This window comes from Staurois parvus, unplaced genomic scaffold (genome assembly GCF_062004578.1).
Source record: "Staurois parvus isolate SC_StPar_1 unplaced genomic scaffold, SC_StPar_1.0 ptg000311l, whole genome shotgun sequence".
Taxonomy (NCBI): domain Eukaryota; kingdom Metazoa; phylum Chordata; class Amphibia; order Anura; family Ranidae; genus Staurois; species Staurois parvus.
In genome coordinates this window covers 422,317-450,075 of record NW_028318107.1, presented here as the reverse complement: position 1 = coordinate 450,075, position 27,759 = coordinate 422,317, and the positions used below count along the sequence as shown (strand labels likewise).

Sequence of the window (27,759 nt, the reverse complement as noted above, 5' to 3'; positions counted from 1 at the left end):
TTACTTCTTTCAATTTGGAGTGATTTCCTCCCACTTCCTGTTGTGACTATGGGACAGGAAGTGAAGAGAAATCTCCCCAATAGGACACAGATGGAAAAAAACAAAACAGAAATATAATAAAACAAACAACAAATAACCATCCCTTATGGTATCCAAAAGTAAAAAATAAATACAAGTTTTGCCTATAGTTCTACTGGTTTGTGTGTAAGATACAAGGGTAGGACCCGGTTCAGTTTGTGGCATGTTGTTATACCTGTGTGCAAAGGAATGTAATCTGTATAAAAAACATTTCAGCACACTCCCATCACCTTTGTACACAACAAAAGTGGAAGCAAATTTTTATATTTACCAGAAACAGAATATCACAGAAACAAGACACTGGGCAATCTCTCCAGCAATGGACACCATAGACAACAAACAATTCATCCTTGATTTTCATCTTCCAGGAGGTCTCTCAGAGGACCAGACATACACCAGGGTGCTCCTGCAGCTGTTTGGTTATGCCGGTCATGGCAAATCGGCTTTTGTCAACTCCTGCATCTACACCCTTGGAGAGAACGAATTCCAGACCCGTGCCACAACTGGATCAACTGAAACCATTATCACAACGAGGAGAAACAAGTATGCACTTACTGATACCATCTCCATCGTGGACAACAGAGGATTCGGAAAAAAAGACGGAGTTGAGGAGGTGGTGGCTTTTGCACAACTAGGTAATCTATAAAATATTTTCTTTGTCAACCTATTATGCTTGGGAGGAAAGTTCATACAATGGTAATGAAATGTCTCATAAAATATGTTTATATTGTATTCAGCTGCCCCAAATCTAATGAATTTGTTGCCATTTTTCGCTTTTGAATAGAAAGTTGCAAAGACTGGAAACATTTTGCCACAAACCTCTGACAATGAAGGAGGTCTTTTATGTCATATGTCAGCATTTTTGGTTGGTAACATGGTGTAAGAGAAAAGACCGATGGACTATAACATAGACTATAATCCAATAGAGAAAACAGCAACAGATGGTGTCATGGTGAGGGAGATTTACTAAAGCAAATGCTCAATTATCAATTATTAACCACCTCATTGCCACGCTATAGCCGAAAGATGACTACAGAGCGGTTCTCTGAGTCTGGGACGGTGTCTATAGATGTCCTCCTAGAACGCGCCTCATAGGCCAAATTGCTCATCTTGCTGCCTCTTCCCTCGAGGTTTCTCTACATCAGGGGTCTCCAAACTTTCAAAACAAAGGGCCAGTTTACTTTAGGGGGTCGGACTGTGGCCAGTGGGAGTAGAAAATGCTCCGCCATCACAATGTCATAGGCTTGGTGGCAGGGCTTTTTTTGTCAGAGAATAGGTGCAGGTACTCCCCCCTTCGAGTCACCCCTTGTCTTCATCCCCTACCCACCTTTGAGCACTGTCCCTTGGTCCCACCTCCCAGTACAGTCCTTTTAGAGAATACAGAACCAAATATAATTTTGTGGTGCTGGTTAAGTTGTATGGAACGTGTTAATGATAACAACAAAAAGCAGTAGAATAGACCCCCTGCAGCCATCAACAATAGATCACCCCCAAGAAAAAATAGACCTCCTCGCAACAATATACCCCCCCAGCAATAATAGACCCTTGCTAGAAACAATAGATCTCCCAGCAGCCAGCATCAGTAGATCCTTCCCAGCAACATAACACCCCCTCCAGCAGCAATAGTTCTCCCACAAGCCACAATAGAGCCCTCATCAACAACCATAGACCCACTGCAACAATAGATCCTCCAAGTGACAACTGATCCTCTACAAGCCAGCATCAATAGATACTCCAACACACCCCAGTATCCCTAGCCATAACATACATTTAGTGATGGAGGTGCTGGAACTGTGTTCCCCTACGTTCCCACTGAAATAAAGCTGTGCTTGGTGGTCAGTGGGAGTAAAAAAATGACATAATTGGTGTCAGTGGGAGGAATAGTGCCCCATCATTACTGTCAGTGGGATGAATAGTACTCTATAATTAGTGTCAGTGGGAGGAATAGTACCCCATGATTGGTGTCAGTGGGAGATTTAGTTCCCCATCTCTGGTGTCAGGGGGAGTTATAGTATCTTGTCTTTGGTGTCAGTTGAAGGAATAGTACCCCAAGATTGGTGTCAGTGGGAGAATTAGTTCCCCATTTCTGGTGTCAGTGGGAGTAATAGTCCCCTAAGGACCAGATAAAGGCAAGAAAAAGTCCACATCTGGCCCACAGGCCGCAGCTTGGTGACCCCTGCTTTAAGTTATTACCATCTTCTCCTTTCTTTCTACTTCATGTCCTTGAAAAGCAAAACAAGACATTTTTTTACCTTAATACATTCCCTGCATTAAAATGGTTGCAAAGGCAGAAAGTTGTTTAAATTCTCTGCATTAAGGTAAAAAGCCTTCTGTGTTCAGCTGCCCTCCCCCCCCCCCCCCCAATACTTACCTGAGCCCAATCTCAATCCCCAGAGCAGTGGCTCCCTCCTTTCTCTTCCTCCTCACTGGACATTGGCTCTTGCTACTGTTAGGCACAGCCTGTGAGGAAGCAGCAGTGGTGTTGCTGAGCTGCAATGTGTGTGTCAATGGACACACACAGCGCAGCTTGGGAGTAAGCCTGCACTAGTATCTCCATAGTAAGTGGCTTGTTAAAGGGGCACTCGGAAGGGGAACGGAGTCAGGAGGACTGGTGGGTGACCACAGAGGAGGAGGTTGGGGGCTGTTGTGTGCAGAACCATTGTAAGTATAACCTGCTTATAATTTTAAGAAAAAAAAAGATCCTAATCATTTTAAAGTGATACTAAAGGTTCTTTTTTTCTGCAAAATAACAAACATGTTATACTTACCTGCTGTGAGCAGTGGTTTTGCACAGAGCAGTCCAGATCCTCCTCTTCTTAGGTCCCCTGCCGGCACCAGGAATGCCTCCTTTCTGTTGGGTGCCTCCATAGCAAGCAGCATGTTGCCAAGCTGCTGCTCTGTGTGTCCATTCACATACAGAGCTGTGGCTTGGCCTTGCCCCCTCTCTCTCCTCATTGAGGAGACTCACTGACTGGCTGTGATTGACAGCAATGGGAACCAATGGCTCCCTCAGCCAATGAGGAGGAAGAGACCCGGGACAGCTGAAGCTGTTATGCACATCGATAGAGGTGATGGTAAGTATTGGGGGGTTGGGGGCACTGCTGTACACAGAAGGTTTTTAACCTTCCTGCATAGAATGAATAAAGGTAAAACACCTTGAACCTTTACAACCACTTTAAGATAGTAAATGTCCCATTATATGACCCCTCCCCTTCCCCAAATACTTACTTGAGTCCTCACTCCATCCAGCGCTGTGCCCGTCTGTGGTGGCTCTTTTCTCCCTCCATGCATTCACAGAACACAAAGGCAACAGTCGGAGTCATTGGTTTCTGTTGCTGTCAATCAAATGCTGTAGGAAAGGAATGGGAGGCAGGACCGAGCTGCACTATGCGTGTCTATGGACTCAGGAGCGGATCTACAGGTGTGCCACCACAGCAAGCGGCGGCTGTCATTGCTCGTTGTCATTGGCCACACACACAGGAGTTCCGTGAGGTTCGGCATCACCGAATTTGTACAGTGAGCGGCTCACTCTACAGGGGTGGACAGGCAGGTAAGTAACTTTAGTGCAGAAGAGGCAAAGCATGAGTCTGCTGCATTACAATTCCTGCCTGTCTGACAGTTTTTATATTTTTAGTTAAAGTTCCACATTAAATAAGTGAATTTGCACTTAGAGGATGCCCTGAATCTGGCTGACTTCAGTCCTCCTATCATGGCCAAGCCAACATCTTTATTTTCTCTTTAATTTTCCATACAGATGGTAAGATATCCTGAACAAAGGAATTGTGCTTTCATTTTCTCCTCATGTACTAAGCTACTGTAAGTGAGAAAACTGACTCTGCAAAGTGGTCATGCTCTAATCTTTAGTAAATTGGCCCCGATGTGTGACGTTATGGTGGACACCAGTCATGTAGTTCCTATAACTCTGGTATCTCTTTATGTCTGTCTGTTGTCACTCGCAGGTCATTTTCTCCCCTTGGATGAGGAAGTGGTGCTGACTAAGGACTTTAAGTGGATAATGTCCCTGGTGGAGGATTCTGACCCAAACTACACCGATTTTATTGCCCCCATATTTATTTACAGGTATGGATCTATAGAAAGCTTTGCATACATTGTTATGACAAAATTATAATATTTGATGTATGTTTTGTGCTACTTTGCATGACTGTAATTGGCTATAAAGTATAACCACTTGTGGACCGTCCCATGTACTGTTACTGCGGCAGGCCAGTCGCTCTGCGCTGGGAACACACATGTATGAGATCCGGCATTTCCAGGTATGGGGAGCGCATGCGGGAGCAATGCCCATCTGTACTGTCATTTGGTACAGAACAAGACGGTCAGCAGGTTCTGGCCAATGAGTTATGAATGGGACCTGCTGATCAGCTTAGCGAATCACAGTACAGAGTCTTTAGTACAGTGACAGTGTACAGCATTATCACTGAAAACTGTATTAGTATCACTGGCGATGTCAGTGTCAGTCAGTTCCCACCCCAGTGTCAATTAGGGGTTCATTTACTAAAGCCGGAGAGTTCAAAATCAGGATCATTTCTGCATAGAAACCAATAAATTGGACAAATATATTGGTGGAATGTCTTAATCAAGAAATATTACAGAATTCAGATTGCAGTCGTAATTTATACATGTCTAATGAAATATTACACACTTTCAAGAGCCGTGTTCTACAGGATACCTCTGACTCACACAATTTGAGGTGGGGGGGTTATGTTAGCCCAGGGGTGTCACATTCAGGTTCATTGCAGGTTGCATCAATATTATGATTGCCCTCAAAGGGCCAGTTGTATCTATAAGACTAGAAGTCCAGAGCACCCCCCCCCCCCCATCCTGTACATCAGATGTCAAAACCTTCCTCACCATCAGAAGTCAAGAGTTCCCCACCAGGGATGGATCCAGCCTGTCCGATCTGGGAGTGTAATACAACTGTCAGGAGGGCAAAAAATGGGAGGTCAGCAGGGCAGAGCACAGGGGTCAGCAGAGCTGAGGATAGATTACAGCAGAGCTGAGGGCAGGGGTCAGCAGAATGGAGGGCAGGGAGTTACAACTGGCAGGGAGTAGGACAGGGGTCACTGCTGGCAGGGCTGAGGACAGGGGTCACTGCTGACAGGGCAGAGGACAGGGGTCACTGCTGACAGGGCAGAGGACAGGGGTCACTGCTGACAGGGCAGAGGACAGGGGTCACCCCTGGCAGGGCAGAGGACAGGGGTCATTGCTGGCAGAGGACAGGGGTCACTGCTGGCAAGGCAGAGGATAGGGTCACTGCTGGCAGGGCAAAGCCCCCCCCCCAGAACCCCCATAGATCTGGTCATATTCCCCACCATCCCATATACCACAGTGCACTCCCTACCTTGTGCTGTGGCCAGGAAGAAGGGCAGAGCTGCTGACTGCTAAAAAGGAAGGGAGGGGGGCAGAGATGAGCCCCTCAATGGCTGCACAGAGAAGCACAGCATCTGGCTGAGGAGTTCTGTCCTCTTTGTTGGCAAGTGTTTGGAACAAGGTGGGGGAGGAGACAAGAGGGGTGCTGCAGCTGCAGGAGAGGTGCAAGGCCACACGAAATGGCCAGGTGACCCAGATTTGGCCCATGGGACTTGTGTATGACAGATGTGTATTAGCCTATGCCTAATAAATAACATGTGTATAGTCTCACTTGTAGATTTTAGACACGGAGCATATATGTATCTTCACATAGCCTTCTATAAAGTCTGCTTGTCTCACTTCTCCCAATCTTCATCAAATAAAAAATATATCAATTCAATTCCTCAGGGCCCCCCCCCCCCCGCATACATGACAACATCAGCATTGTTAATAATCAGTTATTAGATCACAGAAAGCTTCTCACACAATCTCAGTGACAGTAAAGAATCTGCAATGTTGGGAAGTTCTAAACATTGTTCCTCTTCTGTCCTATCGCAGGTAATAACTCAGTAATGACTGAGCACGTGTTCCTGTGAAACGCATCGACTGCTCCTCTGTCCTGTCTTGGAGCTGTCATGTTCTTATCATATTGCATGTTAACCACTTCCCGACCGGCCATTGCATATAAACGGCCGGACGGTAGCACTGCAGGGTCAGGTGGCCGTTTATGAACGGCCTCCCCGCACCCTGCTTGTGCGCGCTCCCTGGGAGCGCGCAGCACCGCTATCCGGTGCCCGCTGTGTCCTCCGGACACAGTGAAACACCGATCGTCGGACGGGACCTCTGTACGAGGTCCCGATCATGTGATCACTGATAGGCCAATCAGTGATCACATGCAAAGTAGTAAGCAAGATGTCACTTGTGACATCATTGCTTACTACGTGTGAAATCTGTGAATGATCACAGAGGTCACATGGTACAGGGCTATTCACAACAGCCTTGTACCATGTGACAAGCTGTGACCAATCACAGCTCACTCTGTATTTCTCAATGAGTGCAGGAATGCACACAGAGAGAAAGAGAAATGATTGCTTTTACATCCTATATGGGTGTAAAAGCAATCATTGTAAAAAAAAAAAAAATAAATAAAAAATAATAATATAAAAAAATAAAATAAAAATGTAAAAAAAAATGTTTAAAAATTATAATTTTTGGTTATAAACTAATTTTTTTTTTTTTTACTAAAAAGATAACGAAATACATTTTGGCAAAGATTTATGATGAAATATTATTTATTTACAAAATTTTATAAAAAAAACACTTTTGTTCAAAATTTTTGGACTTTTTCATTTACATAGCAAAAAAAATAAAAATCCCAGCAGTGAATAAATACCACCAAAATAAAGCTTTATCTGTCGCAAAAAAATGGTAAAAAATTAATTTGGGTACAGTGTTGCATGACTGCGCAATTGTCATTCAAAGTGTGATAGCGCTGAAAGCTGAAAATTGCCCTGGGGGGGAAGGGGGGGGGGAAGTGTCCGGACAGGAAGTGGTTAAGGATTCCAACAGAGGATTTCATCCACCACATTGCTGTTTGTGCTGCCAACCATTCTGTTCTTCCATTGTACTATCGCAGTCCCGCTGACAGGAATGGTTCAGGTAGTTGTGCTAATTATCTAACTATGGTAGAAGATGGGTCGTTTCTGACACCGGAGCTTTTGGTGTCCCTGGGGTAGCACATTGTTGTTAAGAAACATAATGATTTCATATAGCAAAAGAATGACATTCCCATTGAGTAGGAAAGAGAGAAATGAAGAATTCTAGTTTTGTCAGAGTCTCGTTATGACATGAATAGGGAAGGCACAGCAACAGTGTAGGCAGCTTGGCTTCTGTATCATGTGACCGCTGTGATTGGCTCTCAGAACTCTTACATGATTGGGTGTCTACCTTGCTGGCTCTCTGACTGGTAACAGATTAGTCCATGTAGTGGGAGTGCTCAGAGAGCGTTCTCACGGCACACAACCAGCATGAACACGTGTGTGCGGGGGGGGGGGGGGGGGGGTCGGCATTAAAGTGGTTCTAAAACCTCAAGGTTTCTATCTTAAGAAAAAGGTAAAAAAAACCTTCTGCATCACAGACCCGCCCCCTCACCCCCCCCTCCTTCCCCATGCTTACCTGAGCCTCATCGTGATCCAAAGCTGTGAATGAGAGCTGGGGCTCTCCTGGCTTTGTCTCTCCTCACTGGGCAGATTGACAGCAGTCATTGGCTTGCGCTCCTGTCAGGAAGTGGGGGGCAGGGCCAAGTCCTGCTTGTAACGGAACCGGACCCCGGCTGCAGTAGGGTATTCCGTTTTACTCTTGCTTCCCTGTCCGAACACAGATTGCCGGACACCACCGCTGACCATACAGGAAATAAGACAGGACCAGACTCTTCTAAAGACAGGAAGTAAAACTGCTTTATTTTAACAAAAACACAAGATATATACACAGGGCGGGGAAACACAACCAGGAACAGGAAACACATCAGCAGGCCCACCCATCAGGGGGAAGGCCTGCTGGTAATACCCCCCACCAAACCAAGGCACATAATATAACAAAGGGAAACACCAGGTGGTAGTAGACAATACCGGAACACATGCAACCCATAATAGTTTGCTGGGAGCAAGACAATAGAACAATGGGGCAACCACCTGGCAGTGAACAATGGACAACCCCACACCCCACCTATACATGTCTACACAATATCCGGACAGATCACCCTGTACCCCTAACAGGCACAGGGTGGGCTACACATAAGAAGAACAGGGGTCCCCCCACCCCCAAAAGGCACTCCCTTCACATCACTGTCTGTGTCACTGGATGCAGCAGCAAGGCTCAGGAGTGAGGAGTGCAGGCAAGACACCTGAGAAGAGGAGGATCGGGGGCCACTCTGTGCAATTCTATTACACAAAGCAGGTAAGTGTAGACATGTCTGTTATTGAAATAAATGATTACAACGACTTTAATGCTATTTTCTTGCTGCCCTACACACTCACCGGCCATGTTATTAGAAACATTAGTTCAATTGCTTGGTAACTAATTGGTGCTAATTAGCCAATCACATGGCAGCAACTCAATGCATTTAGGCATCTAGATGTGGTGAAGATGACTTGCTGAAGTTCAAACCGAGCAGCAGAATGGGGAAGAAAGGGGATTTAAGTGACTTCCCAGGTGAAATGGTTGTTGGTGCCAGATGGACTGGTCTGAGTGTTTTAAACACTTCTGATCTACTGGGATTTTCACACACAACCATCTTTAGGGTTTACAGAGAATGGTCCAAAAAAGAGAAAATATCCAGTGAGGGGAAGTTGTGTGGAGGAAAATGCCTTGCTGATGTCAGAGGTCAGAGGAGAATGGGCAGACTGGTTCCAGATGATAGAAAGGCAACAGTAACTCAATCACTTGTTACAACCGAGGTATGCAGAATACCATCTCTGTATGCACTACATGTCCAACCTTGAAGCAGATGGGCTACAGCAGCAGAAGATCACACCGGGTGCCACTCCTGTCAGTTAAGAACAGGAAACGGAGGCTACAATTCACACAGGATCACCAACATTGGACAATAGAAGATTGGAGAAATGTTGCTTGGTTTGCTGAGTCCGGATTTCAGCTGCAACATTCAGATGGTAGGGTCAGAATTTGGCATAAACAACATGAAAGCATAGATCCATCCTGCCCTGTGTCAGCGGTTCATGGATGTGCAGCCAGCAAATCTGCAGCAAATGCGTGATACTATTATTCCTATATGGACCAAAAACTCTGAGGAATGTTTCCAACACCTTGTTATATCCATGCCATGAATAATGAAGGCAAAAGGGGTTCTGACCCAATACTAGCAAGGTGGACCTAATAAAGTGGCCGGTGAGAGTATATCAGTTACATTGAAGGCAAGCAGTTATAAGTTGAGTTGTCAATTTTCTTTGAATGTCATTTCATGTGGGGCTGTCCTGCAGCAGTTTGTGTCCCATCCTCTACCCACAAGTCCAAATTCAAGAGGTCTGTCAGCTAGTCTTCCCAATCATTTATAGACATACAAGATGTCAGGAGGTGAATCAACTTTCCTATCTAAAAAAAAATTAAATATCTTTGAACAAAGTTGATATATAAGGACACTAAACTTTGGTTTTCTTCTAGTGCGAGGCACAAACTTCCAGAGGAGCAACATGATGAAGTGTTCAGTTTTTTCATGAACTGCAGAGATATGACAGGTAACTTCACTTCTCAGATGTTACAGCTGTGTAAAAATTGGCCAGTGGCAGGATAGTCTTGTATCAGTGAAAACAGAGGCAGCCTCAGTGAACTGTTGGCCAGTTTCCATCCACCAGTCAATGTGGACCTCTGAACACTTGATGAATACACATTTCACTGCTAAGACTACCTGAAGAACATCTTTGTTGACTTAAGGGATTCAAAAAAGAATAGAGTGAGGTGACTCTTCTATCAGCCAAGATGATTGTAAAAGAAAAAAAAATGTAATTACCGTATTTTTCGCTCCATAAGACGCACTTTTTTTCCCCCAAAAAAGGGGGGAAAATGTCAGTGCGTCTTATGGAGCGAATATAGGTAGGTCCGGTATTTCCACCGCCGCCGTGTCAGAATACCGGGCCGGCTGCTCAGCTCTGCAGTGGGACCTTACCTGTTCCTCTATCCAGCGGCGCGCTGTCTTCCCGGCTTCTGTAGTGTGCATGACAGCCGAGTCCCAAGTGCGCATGCGCAAGAAGCAGGGCTCTTTGTGAATGGTAAGGCGGTACCTGGGACACATGACAGATCCCAGAAGCCGCCGGACCAATCACAAAGCGCAGCGCTTCTCGCACATGCGCACTGGGCATCCGGCTGTCTGACGAGCGCCCACACTACAGAAGCCGGGAAGACAGCGCGCGGCTGGATAGAGGGACAGGTAAGATAAAAAAAAAACTCTGCGGAAGTAAGAGCGGGTACCCGTCAAATTCAGGTACCTGCTCCCCCCCCCTCCCCCCCCTCCCCAAAGGTCAGCAGTCATCTGTGCTGTCCGCAGTCTCTGGTCATCCCTGTACTGTCCGTAGTCTCTGGTCATTCCCTGTACTGTCCGCAGTCTCTGGTCATCTCCTGTACTGTCTGCAGTCTCTGGTCATCTCCTGTACTGTGTCCGCAGTCTCTGGTCATCTCCTGTACTGTGTCCGCAGTCTCTGGTCATCTCCTGTACTGTCTGCAGTCTCTGGTCATCTCCTGTACTATGTCCGCAGTCTCTGGTCATCTCCTGTACTGTCTGCAGTCTCTGGTCATCTCCTGTACTATGTCCGCAGTCTCTGGTCCTCTCCTGTACTGTGTCCGCAGTCTCCGGTCATCTCCTGTACTGTCCGCAGTCTCTGGTCATCTCCTGTACTATGTCCGCAGTCTCTGGTCATCTCCTGTACTGTGTCCGCAGTCTCCGGTCATCTCCTGTACTGTCCGCAGTCTCTGGTCATCCCCTGTACTGTGTCCGCAGTCTCTGGTCATCCCTGTACTGTGTCCGCAGTCTCTGGTCATCTCCTGTACTGTCCGCAGTCTCTGGTCATCTCCTGTACTGTCCGCAGTCTCTGGTCATCTCCTGTACTGTCTGCAGTCTCTGGTCATCCCTGTACTGTGTCCGCAGTCTCTGGTCATCCCTGTACTGTCCGCAGTCTCTGGTCATCCCTGTACTGTGTCTGCAGTCTCTGGTCATCCCTGTACTGTGTCCGTAGTCTCTGGTCATCTCCTGTACTGTGTCCACAGTCTCTGGTCATCCCTGTACTGTGTCCGTAGTCTCTGGTCATCTCCTGTACTGTGTCCGCAGTCTCTGGTCATCCCTGTACTGTGTCCGTAGTCTCTGGTCATCTCCTGTACTATGTCCGCAGTCTCTGGTCATCTCCTGTACTGTGTCTGCAGTCTCTGGTCATCTCCTGTACTGTGTCCGCAGTCTCTGGTCATCTCCTGTACTATGTCCGTAGTCTCTGGTCATCTCCTGTACTGTGTCCGCAGTCTCTGGTCATCCCTGTACTGTGTCCGTAGTCTCTGGTCATCTCCTGTACTATGTCCGCAGTCTCTGGTCATCTCCTGTACTGTGTCCGCAGTCTCTGGTCATCTCCTGTACTATGTCCGCAGTCTCTGGTCATCTCCTGTACTGTGTCCGCAGTCTCTGGTCATCCCTGTACTGTGTCCGTAGTCTCTGGTCATCTCCTGTACTGTGTCCGCAGTCTCTGGTCATCTCCTGTACTGTGTCCGCAGTCTCTGGTCATCTCCTGTACTGTGTCCGCAGTCTCTGGTCATCTCCTGTACTGTGTCCGCAGTCTCTGGTCATCTCCTGTACTGTGTCCGCAGTCTCTGGTCATCTCCTGTACTGTGTCCGCAGTCTCTGGTCATCTCCTGTACTGTGTCCACAGTCTCTGATCATCTCCTGTACTGTGTCCGTAGTCTCTGGTCATCTCCTGTACTGTCCGCAGTCTCTGGTCATCTCCTGTGCTGTCCGCAGTCTCTGGTCATCTCCTGTACTGTCCGCAGTCTCTGGTCATCTCCTGTACTGTCCGCAGTCTCTGGTCATCTCCTGTGCTGTCCGTAGTCTCTGGTCATCTCCTGTACTGTCCGCAGTCTCTGGTCATCTCCTGTGCTGTCCGCAGTCTCTGGTCATCTCCTGTACTGTGTCCGCAGTCTCTGGTCATCCCTGTACTGTGTCCGCAGTCTCTGGTCATCCCTGTACTGTCCGCAGTCTCTGGTCATCTCCTGTGCTGTCCGCAGTCTCTGGTCATCCCTGTACTGTCCACAGTCTCTGGTCATCTCCACTACTATGTCTGCAGTCTCTGGTCATCTCCACTACTATGTCTGCAGTCCATTAGTTCAGAATTTTTTTTTTCCTGTTTTCTGCCTCTAAAACCTAGGTGCGTCTTATGGAGCAAAAAATACGGTAATAGCTCACTTACCATGACTGAAAGTATATACACAGGTCTGGTCAATGGGGTGTTCCTCAAGGTTCTCCTAAAGAAATGTAGCCCTCACACCTTCACCCCCCCTTCCATAGGTTTTTGAATCACATAGTGGTGGTATCTATGATGGAGGAAGAGGCCCAGGATGCTATGACCATTATTCAAGGACATTCTACAAGAAGGTGTGAATTTGTTTGGAACCCATGCAAGCTCTCTGTCAGAATGGAGAGGGCACAAGCAGTTAAGGATTCCACTTGCTATGAACCAAAACAGCACATTTTTAAGTAGCAATCCAAGAAAACAAAATCCAGGACACTCCTCACTCATGTCACTCTTCTTTATGTCACTCTTCTTTATGTATATATATAAAAAATCTATCGCTCTTTCTCTCTGTGTATATATATATATATATATATATATATATATATACACAGTTGTGTTCAAAATAATAGCAGTCAGACATCACTAACCTGATCAATCACTGTTTTTGGTGGAAATTATATTTCTACATTACTAGCAGGTGTAGTAGAGTCATAGAAATCCAACAGACCCGACAGTCATGACATGCATGCTGCTGATTCTGTGTCATTGAATCACTCATTGAAAGGGGCGTGTTCAAAATAATAGCAGTGTGGAGTTCTATTAGTGAGGTCATTCATTCTTTGAAAAACAGGCGGCAATTATTGCCCTTATTTAAGGAAGGAAGGCAGCAAATGTTGGACATGCTGGTTACAGTGCATTTCTCTCTGAAATTCTGAGGAAAATGGGTCGTTCCAGACATTGTTCAGAAGAACAGCGTACCTTGATTAAAAAGTTAATTGGAGGGGAAAACATATAAAGAAGTGCAGAAAATGATCGGCTGCTCAGCTAAAATGATCGCAAATGCTTTAAAATGGCAACCAAAACCTGAAAGATGTGGAAGAAAGCGAAAAACTACCATTGGAATGGATAGAATAGCCAAAATGGGGCGGACTCAGCCAACAATCAGCTCCAGGAAGATGAAAGAAGGTGTGATGTTCCCTGTGAGGACTGTTACAATTAGAAGACGCCGATGTGAAGCCAAGCTATCTGCAAGAAGTCCCCGCAAAGTCCCACTGTTGGAAAAAAGACGTGCTGAAGAGGTTAAAGTCTGCCAAAGAGCACATTGACCGGCCTAAAGAGAAATGGTGCAACATTTTGTGGACTGATGAAAGTAAGATTGTTCTTTTTGGGTCTAGTGGGCGGAGACAGTTTGTCAGACGACCCCCAAACACTGAATTCAAGCCACAGTACACTGTGAAGACAGTGAAGCATGGTGGTGCAAGCATCATGATATGGGGATGTTTCTCATACTACGGTGTTGGGCCTATTGATCGCATACCAGGGATCATGGATCAGTTTGAATACATCAGAATACTTGAAGAGGTCATGCTGCCTTATGCTGAAGAGGAAATGTCCTTGAAATGGGTGTTCCAGCAAGAAAACGACCCCAAACACACCAGTAAACGGGCAACATCTTGGTTCCAGACCAACAAGATGGACGTTATGGAGTGGCCAGCCCAATCCCCGGATCTTAATCCAATAGAAAACTTGTGGAGTGACATCAAAAATGCCGTTTCTGAGGCAAAACCAAGAAATAGAGAAGAACTGTGGAATGTGGTCCAATCATCCTGGGCTGGAATACCTGATCACAGGGGCCAGAAGTTGGGTGACTCCATGCAACACAGATGTACAGCAGTTCTCAGAAACAGTGCGACTACAACCAAATATTCATGAAGTCATTCAAAGGAAAGCAAAATCTTCAAACATTTCTCAGTTTATATAGTGAATGTTTGAGTTTGTAAAGAAGAATACAAACACTGCGGGGTTTTTTTTGAACCGTATAATATTCATTTTTCTTCACTTTTTTTAGAGGAACAACACAAATTTGATGTATTTTTCTTCATGTTGTGATTTGGAATAGAATGTGTTGTGTTCCCAATGCATTTGTGTGGATGGAAATAAAAGCTATTATTTTGAACACAACTGTGTATATATATATATATATATATATATATATACACATACATACATACATACAGTGGGGATGGAAAGTTTGGGCACCCCAGCTAAAAAATTGTATTAATGTGCATAAAGAAGCCAAGGAAAGATGGAAAAATCTCCAAAAGCCATCAAATTACAGATTAGACATTCTTATAATATGTCAACAAAAGTTAAATTTTATTTCCATCATTTACACTTTCAAAATAACAGAAAAAAAAAATGGCATCTGCAAAAGTTTGGGCCCCCTGCAGAGTTAATATCTTGTACTGCCCCCTTTGGCAAGTATCACAGCTTGTAAACGCTTTTTGTAGCCAGCCAAGAGTCTTTCAATTCTTGTTTGAGGTATCTTTGCCCATTCTTCCTTACAAAAGTCTTCCAGTTCTTTGAGATTTCTGGGCTGTCCGTCACGCACTGCTCTTTTAAGGTCTATCCATAGATTTTGAATTATGTTGAGGTCAGGAGATTGTGATGCCATGGCAAAACCTTCAGTTTACGCCTCTTGATGTAATCCCCCGTGGATTTCGAGGTGTGTTTAGGATCATTATCCATTTGTAGAAGCCATCCTCTCTTTAACTTCAGCTTTTTCACAGATGGCATCAAGTTACCATCCAAAATTTGCTGAAATTTTATTGAATCCATTTTTCCTTCTACTGGTGAGATGTTCCCTGTGCCACTGGCTGCAACACAACCCCAAAGCATGATTGATCCAACCCCATGCTTAACAGTTGGACAGAGGTTCTTTTCATTAAATTCTGTGCCCCTTCTTCTCCAAACATACCTTTGCTCATTCTGGCCAAAAAGTTCAATTTTAACCTCATCGGTCCACAGAACTTGTTTCCAAAATGCATCAGGCTTGTCTATATGTTGTCTATATGTTCATTTGCAAAGTTCAAACGATGATTTTTGTGGTGAGGACGTAGAAGAGGTTTTGTTCTGATGACTCTTCCATGAAGACCATATTTGTACAAGTATCTCTTTATAGTGGAATAGTGACCACAACTCCAGTGTCTGCCAGATCTTTCTGGAGGGATCGTGCAGTCAAACGTGGGTTTTGAATTGTTTTTCTCACAATCCTGCGAGCTGTTCTGTCTGATATTTTTCTTGGTCTTCCAGATCTTGCTTTAACTTCCACTGTTCCTGATGACTGCCATTTCTTAATTACATTCCGAACAGAGGATATTGACATCTGAAAATGCTTTGCTATCTTCTTATAGCCTTCTCCAGCTTTGTGAGCGTCAACTATTTTCAGTTTCAGTTTTCTAGACAACTGCTTAGAAGAACCCATGGTGCTGATTGTTGGGGCAAGGTCAGATGAGTCTGGGCATTTAAAACCTTTGAGCTTGACATCACCTGGTCTTCCCAGACGATGATTGAGAACAATCCATGACACTGGCAGGTCTCAGCTTTGCAAAGGGGGCAGTGCATGCTATAAATTCTGCAGGGTGCCCAAACTTTTGCAGATGCCATTTTTTTGTTTTCTGTTATTTTGAAAGTGTAAATGATGGAAATAAAAACTAACTTTTGTTGACATATTATAAGAATGTCTAATCTGTAATTTGATGCCTTTTGGAGATTTTTCCCTCTTTCCTTGGCTTCTTTATGCACATTAATACAAATTTTTAGCTGGGGTGCCCAAACTTTCCATCCCCACTGTACATACTCACTTGATGAATGCATTACTCTGATGCTGCATCTGTCCCCTGACAATTCTGCACTGAGAACTGAGCATTCAGACACCCCAGATCAATCAGTTCTCATCTCCATTCTGAGATTGCAACCTCATAAAAACCTACCAGCTATTAAATGAACATTCCTCAAGTCAGTTTGTCCCCTATGTTTCATATCATGGATTATGAAGCTGTTGGTTTTAACTCAGAGTCTGCCCGACATCCCTCCCTAAACAGAGTATTGGTCAGTTACTCAGAGCCACCCCCCTGCTGGGGAACTTTAAAACACAGGCTAGTAGACCTAGAAAGGAAGTTAAAGACTATCTCCTATCTTTCCATTGTAACAGTGGGAGATCAAAGACCCTTTCACTCTGCAACTTGGATCTGCTTACCTCAAAGGCTTAAATGGCAAGTAACTTAACCCTTTAACTTCTCCCTGTTATCTCCTTGCTGTGCTATGGTTCTTTGTGTGTGTATATATATATATATATATATATATATATATATATATCTTAGTTACATATTTTTCCGTAAATATTTTATTGCACCTGTTTGACTCTTAGTAATAAATCTTTCTTTCTGAAAGTATTAAACTGTTTCTAAAGCGCTTAATTGCAACTTATGAATTCCTGCCTTTTGAAGAGACGCTACTGTGTTTGTTTAATCCTCTGCCCAATTGGCCTGCGATGACCATATTGGACAGGCGACTTTTCAACCATTACAGTGTATATTTGATAAAGAGAGTTTCCCCTTTCTCTGTACAGGGATGGTGGCAGTGTGAAGGGTTAGTTGCGTAATTAACCCAACCCAGTAACAAGCGCATTCAGGCTGTCCATGCGTCGATTGCGTTCCATTAGCTGGACAATCATTGTGCAGGGCGCAGCTGAGTGTATTGTTCTTACGCACGTCACATCGCGGTCTGGATCGGCCAGTCGCATGTTGGTGGTGGCGATCTGGCATCCGTGACATATTGTTGGCAGCGTATGTGGGATAATTGCATTAAGAGCTTCAGTGCAGTGTTAAAAATGGGCTCTGCACTGAAGGTTTGTAACCTTTGTGGAAACGGTCCTTAGGAACAAGCGGTGCATATTTTAGAGAGAGAGAGAGAGAGAGAGACATATAGCAACAGCTCCTTCCTTTTCCTACTTTTCTCTTCTATCTTTGCTTGCAATTATGCCTGGTGCAGCAGATTACAAGAAAATGAGCAAAGGTGATTTGATTAGTGATCTAGTGAAGTATGATATCTGAGCAGATCAGAACTCGGGGGAACTTGAACATGGAGGGGTTCCCGTTACCCACATTCCCAGTGGCTCAGAAACAGCCTCGCAGGATGGGCATACAGAGACTGACACTGGAAGATCACCGAATGGTACCGTCACACCACCGCCGGAGCAGGCCAGCACCGGAGTGCCTGTAACCAGCAGAGATTCTCCTCAGATGCCGGAAGCCCTGAAACGCCTCATGGAGATGGATCCTATGGCATACTTGCAGTTCCTTGCAGGCCAAGCAGCGGCGGACAGAGAGGAACGCCGAGCAGCGGCTGACCGAGAGGCGGTGCAGAGGGAAGCTGATCGTCGGCACGAGCTAGAGATGGCGAGACTCCAGCAGCAGCAGCGACCGGGTCATAACCTCGGGTCCCTAGATCACAGGGACGCCACTCTTTCCATGGGCGCAGCCAAGTTTCCAGTGATGGAAAAGGAGAGTGACATTGACACCTACTTACTGTCATTTGAAAAAACGTGCCATCAGTACCATGTGCCCCCAACTCAATGGGCTCGGTACCTGACACCAGGGCTATGAGGAAAGGCCCTGGATGCGTTTGTTGAATTGCCAGAGGGGCAAGACGATGATTATGAAATTTTAAAAGATGCAATCATCCGGAATCCAGCCGAAAGGACCTGGGGACTGTTACACGGATGTGGCAAGTTGCTTACGCACCACATTCCGACAGTGGACTAAGGGACTGAAAGCTGATCCCTATGAATCTTTGGAAGATCTCATGATACGAGATCGATTCTTGCACATTTGCCCAGCAGACGTCAGACAGTTTGTCTTGGAGAGGGAGCCAGCATCTACTACAGCTGCAGCAGACCTGGCAAATACCTTCGTCCACATGCAGGTGTCTGACCCTCGCAAGGCTCCTCCAAATGGCTGGAAAGGGGGAAAATCACTCCTAGCAACCTCTCCTACTTTGGTGAGTCAAGCTTTCCATCCACCCACACCTGCAGCGCTTGGAGCCAAACCATTCCTGCCTGACACCCGCAGATGTTTCACCTGTGGGAAAGCCGGACATCTCAGGACGCAGTGTCCTGAGCAGAAGCAGATGACATCATCTGGCCAGCCGGCCAGCAACTCTTCTTCTGTGCTGTTCATTCGCAGGAATATGCGGGTAACCCCCGCCAATCTGCAGCCCGTTACCATGGTAACTGGTTTCCGGGACACCGGGGCAGAAGTCACCTTGATCCGGCCAGAGCTGATTGAGCCACGGGACCTCATCGCAGGAAAGTTCCTTTCCCTCACAGGAGTTGGGGGGACCCGTTCACGCATACCCTGTGCAAAGGTATTCCTAGACTGGGGTGCGGGGAGGGGGATGGGGGCGGTGGGGGTCATGGAGGAAATTCCCACACCTGTTTTGTTGGGTGCTGACCTGGGCACTCTTGTTTCTTATTATGCCCCTGCCGAGAAGACCCGGAAGGACCCCTGGAACTCTCTGGACAAGCCAAGGTACTGTGTGCAGATGTTGGGGTAATGTCTGGGCCACCTGTGGATGGACAGAGGGAGGGGGCTGAGAGTGGAGTGGGGCTACAGGATTCTCCATTAGCTGGAGAACGAGAAGAAATCCCCTTGCCTGGGGAGGTATAGAACTCAGGTGTCATTGATATTATGAACGTGACTGTTGATAATGATTGTAATGACAATGGGGGTGATATTAACAATGTCAGTGACATTGATAGTAAGGTCAGTAATGTCATTGATAATGTCAGTATTGTTGATGGTATGGTAGGTAATGCTAACAATGAATATGATATTCATGATGAGACAATGTATTTTCACTGTTGGGGGTCAACCACAGTGCTGTGACGGGGGCAGAGGTACAATCTCTGGGGGCTGAGCAAGGGGATGGTCTGGATAGGCCTGTTCCTTGCCCGGGCCCAAAAGATTGTGCCTTGATAAGTGCCCAGCCGTTGGCCTTGCATAGGACTAGGCAGCCGGCTGGGACTTGTAGTTCCACGCCTCCAGCAGCACTGAAAAGGGATTCCCAAAGGAGCTTCAGAGGTCAGCTAGCTGTGAGTTGCCCTGCTAAGAAGGGTACACAACAGCCGGCTGGGACTTGTAGTTCCACACTTCACGCAGCCCTGAAAAGCGATTCACAAAGGAGCTTCAGAGGTAAGCTAGCTGTGCCTTGTAGTCCCAGGAGTAAGGCAGCTCTGGAAAGCCATTCATATGGGGATTTCAACCAGGGGCTAGGTGTGAACCCCCCTGCTGGGTAAGAGTCAACAAAAGTCTGACAAGAAGAATGGCCTATCCCCAGGGGGCTGAAAGCCTGTCAGTTGATCTGACTTGTCAAGGTGTGTCAACAGGCAGACAAACAGATGTCATAGGCAGGGACAGCACGCTTGGATTGGGGGTGCAAGGGGCCTTATTAGGGTGGCTGCTTGGATTACCGAGAGAGGGCTGCAGTCCTCAGATCCAATCACCCCTCCCTGTCCCTCAGGTTCCGAAGCTGCTGGCAATGCCTCTGATAGATGGTGTCCGGATCCAGGAGGTGCAGGCTGACAGGGGCACAGAGACCAAGGGAATGGCACAGTCAGGAATCCAGGGGTCAGATAGAGTCTGGGCATCCCCGGTAGTTTCGGTCCTCAAGCAGAATACGATGACCAGGCTTTCTGAGGGCCATGGAGAACTGAACGCCAGCCCTGTGGTTGTGACCTACCCCATGCCCAGGAGCCATGAGGACATGAAGCATTCGGAGCAGACTGAGGCAGTTGTGGCCTGGTCGGCTCCCCAGGCCAAAAAGCAGGTTACGTCAGTCGTGGGTGCAGCTGGCTATCGGTAAGACGCCTGGATTGCGACGATTATGGCTCAACTAGACCTGTGACTGACCTAGCATACAGGAAACTGGAGGAACTGGTGTCCTGGATGCTAGCAGGTAACGAGGACTGTCCATCTTGGACGAAGGTACCTGTGGACACCACTGGGAGGCGAGGTCCAGAATTCGCCTGTCCGGTTCCGGTGCACAAGGACGCTACTACCTACAGGCCAGATATAGTCCTAGGCCTGAGGAAGAAGATAGGAGAGAGAAATCTCCTTCTCTACCTCGACAAGAAGCTACATATTACCATGTTAGCAAATGACACCCCTGAGCCGAAGTGTTTTGTGAACAGGTGGGCACCCCGGCAGATGCCACGGTATTCGGATAGCCACAGCCGACTGGTACCCACCCGTGATCACTCACTTGGTCGGCCCAGTAGTGTTGCTGGGGAGAACGGCTTCCTTTTCAGATGGAATTTGGTTCTCCCGCAGTACAGCGGTACCAGGTCAACCCAAGGGGAAGAGGTCAGTTGCGTCAAGAAGGGAATTGTAGTTCCCTCCCTTGCAACTGCTTGAGGGGGAGGTGTCACAAACTTGCGCTCAGAAATGGACACAGTGCAACCATTTTGTTAGGCACATTCATTTTGATAAGAGCATACATTTCTCCCTCAATCCTTTCCCTACCCCCTCCCTTCCTGAGAGGCACAGTAACAGATGTGTGTGTGAAAAAGGTCACTGGCAGATAGAGCAGCAGGGGGCCCAGAGCTACAAAGCCCCCCTGTCACAGTATGGGAGCCTGCCAATTATTAATCCCCTTATTAATGCCTTGTATCACATGCCCTCAGTGTCCTGCTCTGTATTGTTCCAATTGTCCCCTGTGTCATTAGGCCAAATGGCCTAATTGAATTACTCTGGGCCCCCTCCCTCCCAGCCAGCTGACTGGGAGCTCTCTGCACAACTCCCAACTTGCTTTTCATCTGTGCAGACATCATCCCTGTTCCCATGATGTCCCTGTCACCAGCCTGATTCTCCCTGGGGTCTAGTGTTCCCTTCCCCCTCCCGGTTGCCAAGGCGACCGGGGAGCGTCCTGCAGCAGTTTAAGAGGTGGATGCTGGGAGCTCCGTATTCATTCCAGTGGGGAGTCAGCAAAGAATCTCAAGCTTCGGCAAGACCTTTGTGAATAGACTCTGCAAGTCTGCTCCCCGGCCTCACGGAGACCCCACAGGAGGGAAGGGACAACCAGAGAAAGCCTACCTGCGATTGCGAGAGACCCCACAGAAGGGGGAGAGACTACCACAGCCCGTCTGCCAGAGCCAGAGGCCACCCACCTGATCTGGACTCCACAGGTACCTGCGTTCTGCTTCTACCCCTGGGAGACCAGGCACCCTGTTGGATCCGTGAGTACCTGCTTCCCCACTGTGTTCCCTGAACTGTTGCGGTGGTGACTCCTTGCACCCCTCTCCTGTGTCGGACTACCCCTGTTACAGGGACACCCCCTTGGCTCTCCTAGTGGACTATAAGTGGGTGGGGCCCCCTCGTTACCATTTAGTGGCAAATCCACCCTCTCTGCCACCCCCGTATTGAAGGACTGCCGTCTGTTTGTCTCAATAAAGCTTTGTGCGTCTGCCATCCACTCTGTGTGTTCTGTCCTGCCTTTCCTCCATCACACCCCCCATTGAGGCAGAGCCTGGTTGTCCACACACATGTGTAAACCCCCACCTCCTAACAGAGATAAGGTAGTTTCTCCCAGGAGTTGAAAGATTGCAACCGCCCGACATCCCTCCCTAAACAGAGTATTGGTCAGTTACTCAGAGCCACCCCCCTGCTGGGGAACTTTAAAACACAGGCTAGTAGGCCTAGAAAGGAAGTTGAAGACTATCTCCTATCTTTCCATCGTAACAGTGGGAGATCAAAGACCCTTTCGCTTGCTGTGCTATGGTTCTTTGTGTGTGTATATATATATATATATATATCTATCTATCTTAGTTACATCTTTTTCCGTAAATATTTTATTGCACCTGTTTGACTCTTTTAGTAATAAATCTTTCTTTCTGAAAGTGTTAAACTGTTTCTAAAGCGCTTAATTGCAACTTACGAATTCCTGCCTTTTGAAGAGACGCTACTGTGTTTGTTTAATCCTCTGCCCAATTGGCCTGCGATGACCATATTGGACAGGCGACTTTTCAACCATTACAGTGTATATTTGATAAAGAGAGTTTCCCCTTTCTCTGTGCAAAAAGGGGTGGTGGCAATGTGAAGGGTTAGTTGCGTAATTAACCCGACCCAATAACAAGCGCATTCAGGCTACCGGTGCGTCAATTGTGTTCCATTAGCTGGATAATCGTTGTGTAGGGCGCAGCTGAGTGTGGCGTCGTTACACACGTCACATTGCGGTCTGGATCGGCCAGTCCTTCGGTAACGAATTTGGTGAGAAGGTCTGGGGTCTGACCCCACGAATGTGACATATTGGTGGTCGCAGTCGTGAGATTGTCGCATGTTGGTGGCGGCAATCTGGCATCCGTGACAGCGGGTACCTGTCAAATTCAGGTACCCGCTCCCCAAAGGTGTTCAGTCTCTGGTCATCTCCTGTAGTATATACACAATCTCTGGTCATCTCCTGTAGTATATACACAGTCTCTGGTCATCTCCTGTACTATGTCCACAGTCTCTGGTCATCTCCTGTAGTACATCCACAGTCTCTGGTCATCTCCTGTAGTATATCCGCAGTCTCTGGTCATCTCCTGTAGTACATCCACAGTCTCTGGTCATCTCCTGTAGTATATCCGCAGTCTCTGGTCATCTCCTGTAGTACATACGCAGTCTCTGGTCATCTCCTATAGTACATCCACAGTCTCTGGTCATCTCCTGTAGTATATCCGCAGTCTCTGGTCATCTCCTGTAGTATATCCGCAGTCTCTGGTCATCTCCTGTAGTACATACGCAGTCTCTGGTTATTTCCTGTACTATCAGTCACCACAAAACCAACACCTCCTGCGCTCAAGGACTCAGATCAGAGGAGAGCCAATCAAGTGATTTGATAATGTTCAACCAACAATGATCAAAGGTTGTGCAGCTCTACCACGAAGTTCGGGAAGCTCGATAATGACTGTAGTAAAGAACAAAAGAAAAGAGCGCACAAACCTTGCGCATTACCTCAGTAAATTATTCATGTATTTATTAATAAGTTATACTCACAAGAGTAGCAGTAAAAACAGCATATAGCATCCAAAATCAACACAGGGTTAAACGACACATGCAAATGCCATCCAGAAGGGAGATAAACTCTTGCTCTACTGACGTGTTTCGAAGGGAGATCCCTTCTGCCTCAGAGCTTCAAAGTCAGCAAAAGGGGACCTAAATGGTTTCCAATAGCAATCAGTTTTCAATGTTCAAAGGAACTGACAGCCTCTCTGTTAAATGTTTACTATGTGTCTTTATCCATTGGAAGCTTTTGGCAAAACTGATCTAAACACTGAAACACTGACACACTGTGGCTAAAAGCTTCCTATGGATATAGACACATAGTAAACACTTAACAGAGAGGCTGTCAGTTCCTTTGAACATTGAAAACTGATTGCTATTGGAAACCATTTAGGTCCCCTTTTGCTGACTTTGAAGCTCTGAGGCAGAAGGGATCTCCCTTCGAAACACGTCAGTAGGAGCAAGAGTTTATCTCCCTTCTGGATGGGATGTGCACGTATCTCTTGTGAGTATCATTTATTAATAAATACATCAATAATTTACTGAGGTAATGCAAGGTTTGTGCTCTTTTCTTTTGTTCTTTACTAGAGTAATTTCCTGTACTATGTCTGCAGTCCATTGGTTCAGAATATTTTTTTTTCTTGTTTTCCCCCTCTAAAACGTAGGTGCGTCTTGTGGAGCGAAAAATACGGTATTACATTTGTGTTCTTGTGTTCACATACATTTTCATTAATTCAGTTTTGAGATCATATACAATTGTACAGCATTTTCTCCTTCTACATATATTTTGTATAAATACACAAATGGCCAGTAATGCACCTGTCCTTGAATGCAGTAAATCTATGATCAGTGCCAGGGTTGCCATTTTTATAATTTTCATTTTTTAAAAAAAAGAAAAAAAAGCGGCATACAGAAAAACAAAGAAAGTTCACAACTGAACCTTGATAAACAATATTTCAAAAATCTAAAGATACAAATATTCCATAGAGATGCTATTTTGAATGTGACTCAGCGCCTGTAATGTGATCTCAGGTTCTGCGCTGAATTATGAGAGTTGTCAGGAGCCATATGCAGGTTCCCATTGATATGGATGTAAAGAAGAACATTTCTTGCTGCACACTGAAAAGGAAAGGCCATTCTTAATATGACCAGAAAAATAAACTTGTTAAAGGTAGTGAACTCTTGGAAGTTTACATTTTCAACTGAACTTTCCTATTTTTTATTATGACAGGGGTTTTTCCTATTGTTGTCCTTACACACAAGAATAAGAACGACTACAAAGACTTAGAAGAAAAGTTTAGAGATGCGGGAGCAGAAATAGTGCTGGCCATTGAGAATTACACCGCCACGGACCACATGAAGACTCGGGGGCGGTGCAATGATATACAGAAAGTGATCGTGGAAGCTTTGAAAGATGTTGGATTCCGCCTGGCACAGCCAAGGGATCCAAAGAAAGAACGTATACAGCACAAGAAGTTCCTTCTGCAATTTGCACATGAATTCATACTTACCGAGACAAAAGCAAAAGCTAAAAAACAGGAATATGAGAGGCTGAAAGCTCTGGCAGATAAAAGATGGTTTAAAAGGTTTCCGTATGATGCCTAAAACACACTTTTATGGTTCTCGTGTCTGAAAACCACTCCAGAAAAAAAAAAAAGAAGAAAAGTAAGAGGTGATCAAAGTTATCAAATTGGACCTTCCCCAATGCTGACATAAAGCTTTGCTAACTGTCTTCCAGAAACAGCTAAATACATAATAAAAGTTACTACTAGTTCCCACCAGTGCTTCTTATGTAGAGCTACCCCCGCAGGGGCTGCTTGTATCTTGCCCAGCCTTTCCCCTAGATCTTCTCCCACAGCCAAGCACACCACATTTCTTATACCAGGTGCACACAACGTTCACTTATTACTCCAATCATCAGTCTGGGGGTTCTAGCTTCTCTGTTGTCTTTATTTCATTTATGGAACTGGGAAAGGGAAGGGATATAATAGGATACTCCGAATCAAACTATGCACAATTGAGGACACTTATCTGTGGGCTTTCCTTAGTGAATCTGTGTAGCCAACTGTACAAACATGGAGCAAAGTCCCTCAGTAGATATGCAGAACTTAGTGGAGAGTTGCTCTCCTGGACAGCCAGTGTCCCCTCTACCTTACACCCAGTTGCTGACTATATAGGTCTCGAGGGGGTTAAATAGCACAAGTCCCATCATTCCTGTAACACAGTCTGTACTCATAAGGCCCTTTCTGCAGGTTACCTTCCTCTGTGATACCTGACAGGATCTGTAGACATCCCGCCTCAGTCATCTCTCAGAAGCACCATGGGTTTCAGCATTCTGGCCCTCGAGTCACCCACCTGAGACCTCCTGGCAGCAGGAGCCAGGCACCTCCCATGGCTGGAACTCCATTCTTAGAGGAAGAAGAAGAAGAACCCAGATCTCATGTGCCCACTAGTACCCAGCATGCTCAGGGGCATCGCTCTCTGTAATTGGCTGGAACTGCACCCATATTCATGCTCCTGATCTGCATGGGTCACTCCTGTCCACCCAGAATCTTCCAAGGTCTCCTGGAAACAGAGGAGCCAATCACAGCACCAGCAGCACTGTGTGATACACAGGATATCCCACGTAACAATTGTAGCTTCATGTTAAGCAGAAAAGCTGATATATTTTGATATCAGTCTTCTGTTAATTGCTTCCCTGCTGCCCTAAAGTAGATATACTGCTACAGGGTGGCAGGGGTGAGTAAAATCACGTATATACTGTACACGTAATTTTGCATTACGTGCTGGCGCCCTACCCACACTGCCATTCGCAGTCGCGGCTGTCAATCACCAGGTCCCGGCTGGTAATTACTTGATGGCACCTGGTGATTTCCTGTGATCACCGGAGGAGAGGAGGGTTGTTTTGTGTACTAACAGTCCTCTTCTCCCTGTCAGCTTGGGCACACTGCACAGCACAGCTATCCAGAGCAGTGTGATTACAGTGAAGCACACAAAAACCACCCCCTAGTAAAACACTCCCAGCACACAGTTAACCCTTTGATTTCCCCAGATGTTAACCCCCTCCTGCCCAGTGCCATTACTACAGTGTCAGTACTTTGTTTTAGTACTGATCACTGTATTGGTGTCACTGGGGATATCAGTGACACCAAGTCAGTTCCCCTCAGTGTCAGAATGTCTGCCACAGTCCTGCTATAAGTCGCTGATTGCCGCCATTACTAGTAAAAAAAAAATCCCAGTATCTTTACTTCCATTTGAAAATGCTATAACATTCACATAAACCAATTAATTTCCACATATTGGGATCTTTTTTTTAGCAAAGACATGTCGCAGAATACATTTTATTGTAAATTTATGCCAAAATTAGATTTTTTTAAATTTTTTTACAGGACATGTTTAATAGCAAAAAATCCCAAATTTTATTTTCCTCAAAATTGTTGGTCTTTTTTTATAGTGCAAAAAAACCCACACAGGCGATCAAATACCACTGAAAGGAAGCTCTATTTGTAGGAAAAAAGGATGTAAATTTCATTTGGGTGCAGCGTTGCATGACCGCGCAATTGTTAGTTAAAGTAACGCAGCACCGTAACACAAAAAATGGTCTGGTCAGGAAGGGGGGGGGGGATCCTCTGTAGGGGGAGGGGTTTAGAAGGAGACCACGCTATAGTAAACTAGACTATATACATTCTAGAAACCTACCTAAGGGGGCACTACAGTTACATAGCAAAAAGCCTAGGTATTCCATCATATGACCACTGATATCACAAATACATCCCATCCTCCTCTGAACAATTGCTACAGAGAAAAAAAAAACAGCTAATCTAAATATCCCTTTTACTCACCTAAATCCATGGTCATGTGATGTACTGAGCACTGAGTCTGTTGTCATCAAGATTGATAAATAGTGGGAGGCTCCTTATTCAGGTGGTCTCTCACTGGGTGATGCTGATGCATCCTATTGGCTGTCCAGCAAGGGGGGCTCAAAAGACCGTGAGATGGGCTGCGGCCGGCGTGGATGAAAATGCTGGATTGCTGGCAAAGCCCAGCGGTGGGTGGGAGACTCAAACAAGTGAACGGATTTGAAAGCCTTAAAAAAAAAAAAAACTTTAAAAAAAACGAATTTTAATGGGGGAGGGTACTGAGGTAGAATGGGTAACGGTCAGAGGGAAGGACTTTAAGGGGTTTCCAGTTGAAGTAACCTTCAGTAATGCTGCCATAACGCCTCCATTTCTTCCCTAAAAATATGGGAGCCTTTCCTCATCTCCCCTAAACATACAGTACATGGTGCTACTACAATATCTTACTGTGTGCTCTTGTTAGGTTGATCCACCATTTTATCAGCCATGAGCCAAACTCACTTCCTGTGATATGTGAAAGGTTGTAGAATCTCTGTAATTATAAATAACTGTTCATTAAATGACCTCTCATCCTGA

At 45.9% G+C, this 27,759-nt stretch overlaps 1 protein-coding gene across 1 annotated transcript; it reads left to right on the top strand.

Annotated features, from left to right (window-relative positions):
• The first annotated feature begins 344 nt into the window (after window positions 1-344).
• On the top strand, window positions 345-27,759 carry LOC149457603 (uncharacterized). Its single transcript, XM_089683459.1, has 4 exons — window positions 345-713; window positions 4,038-4,158; window positions 9,625-9,698; window positions 24,558-27,759. The coding sequence occupies exons 1-4, from the start codon at window positions 398-400 to the stop codon at window positions 24,929-24,931; spliced, it is 885 nt and encodes a 294-aa protein (XP_089539585.1). The 5' UTR covers window positions 345-397; the 3' UTR covers window positions 24,932-27,759.

Bases quoted from the DNA above. Each gene is read 5' to 3' on its own strand.
- LOC149457603 (XM_089683459.1), top strand. From the start codon at position 398: ATGGACACCATAGACAACAAACAATTCATCCTTGATTTTCATCTTCCA. The intron at 4,159-9,624 runs GTATGGATCTAT...GTTTTCTTCTAG, and splicing joins GCCCCCATATTTATTTACAG to TGCGAGGCACAAACTTCCAG. The intron at 9,699-24,557 runs GTAACTTCACTT...TTATTATGACAG, and splicing joins GAACTGCAGAGATATGACAG to GGGTTTTTCCTATTGTTGTC.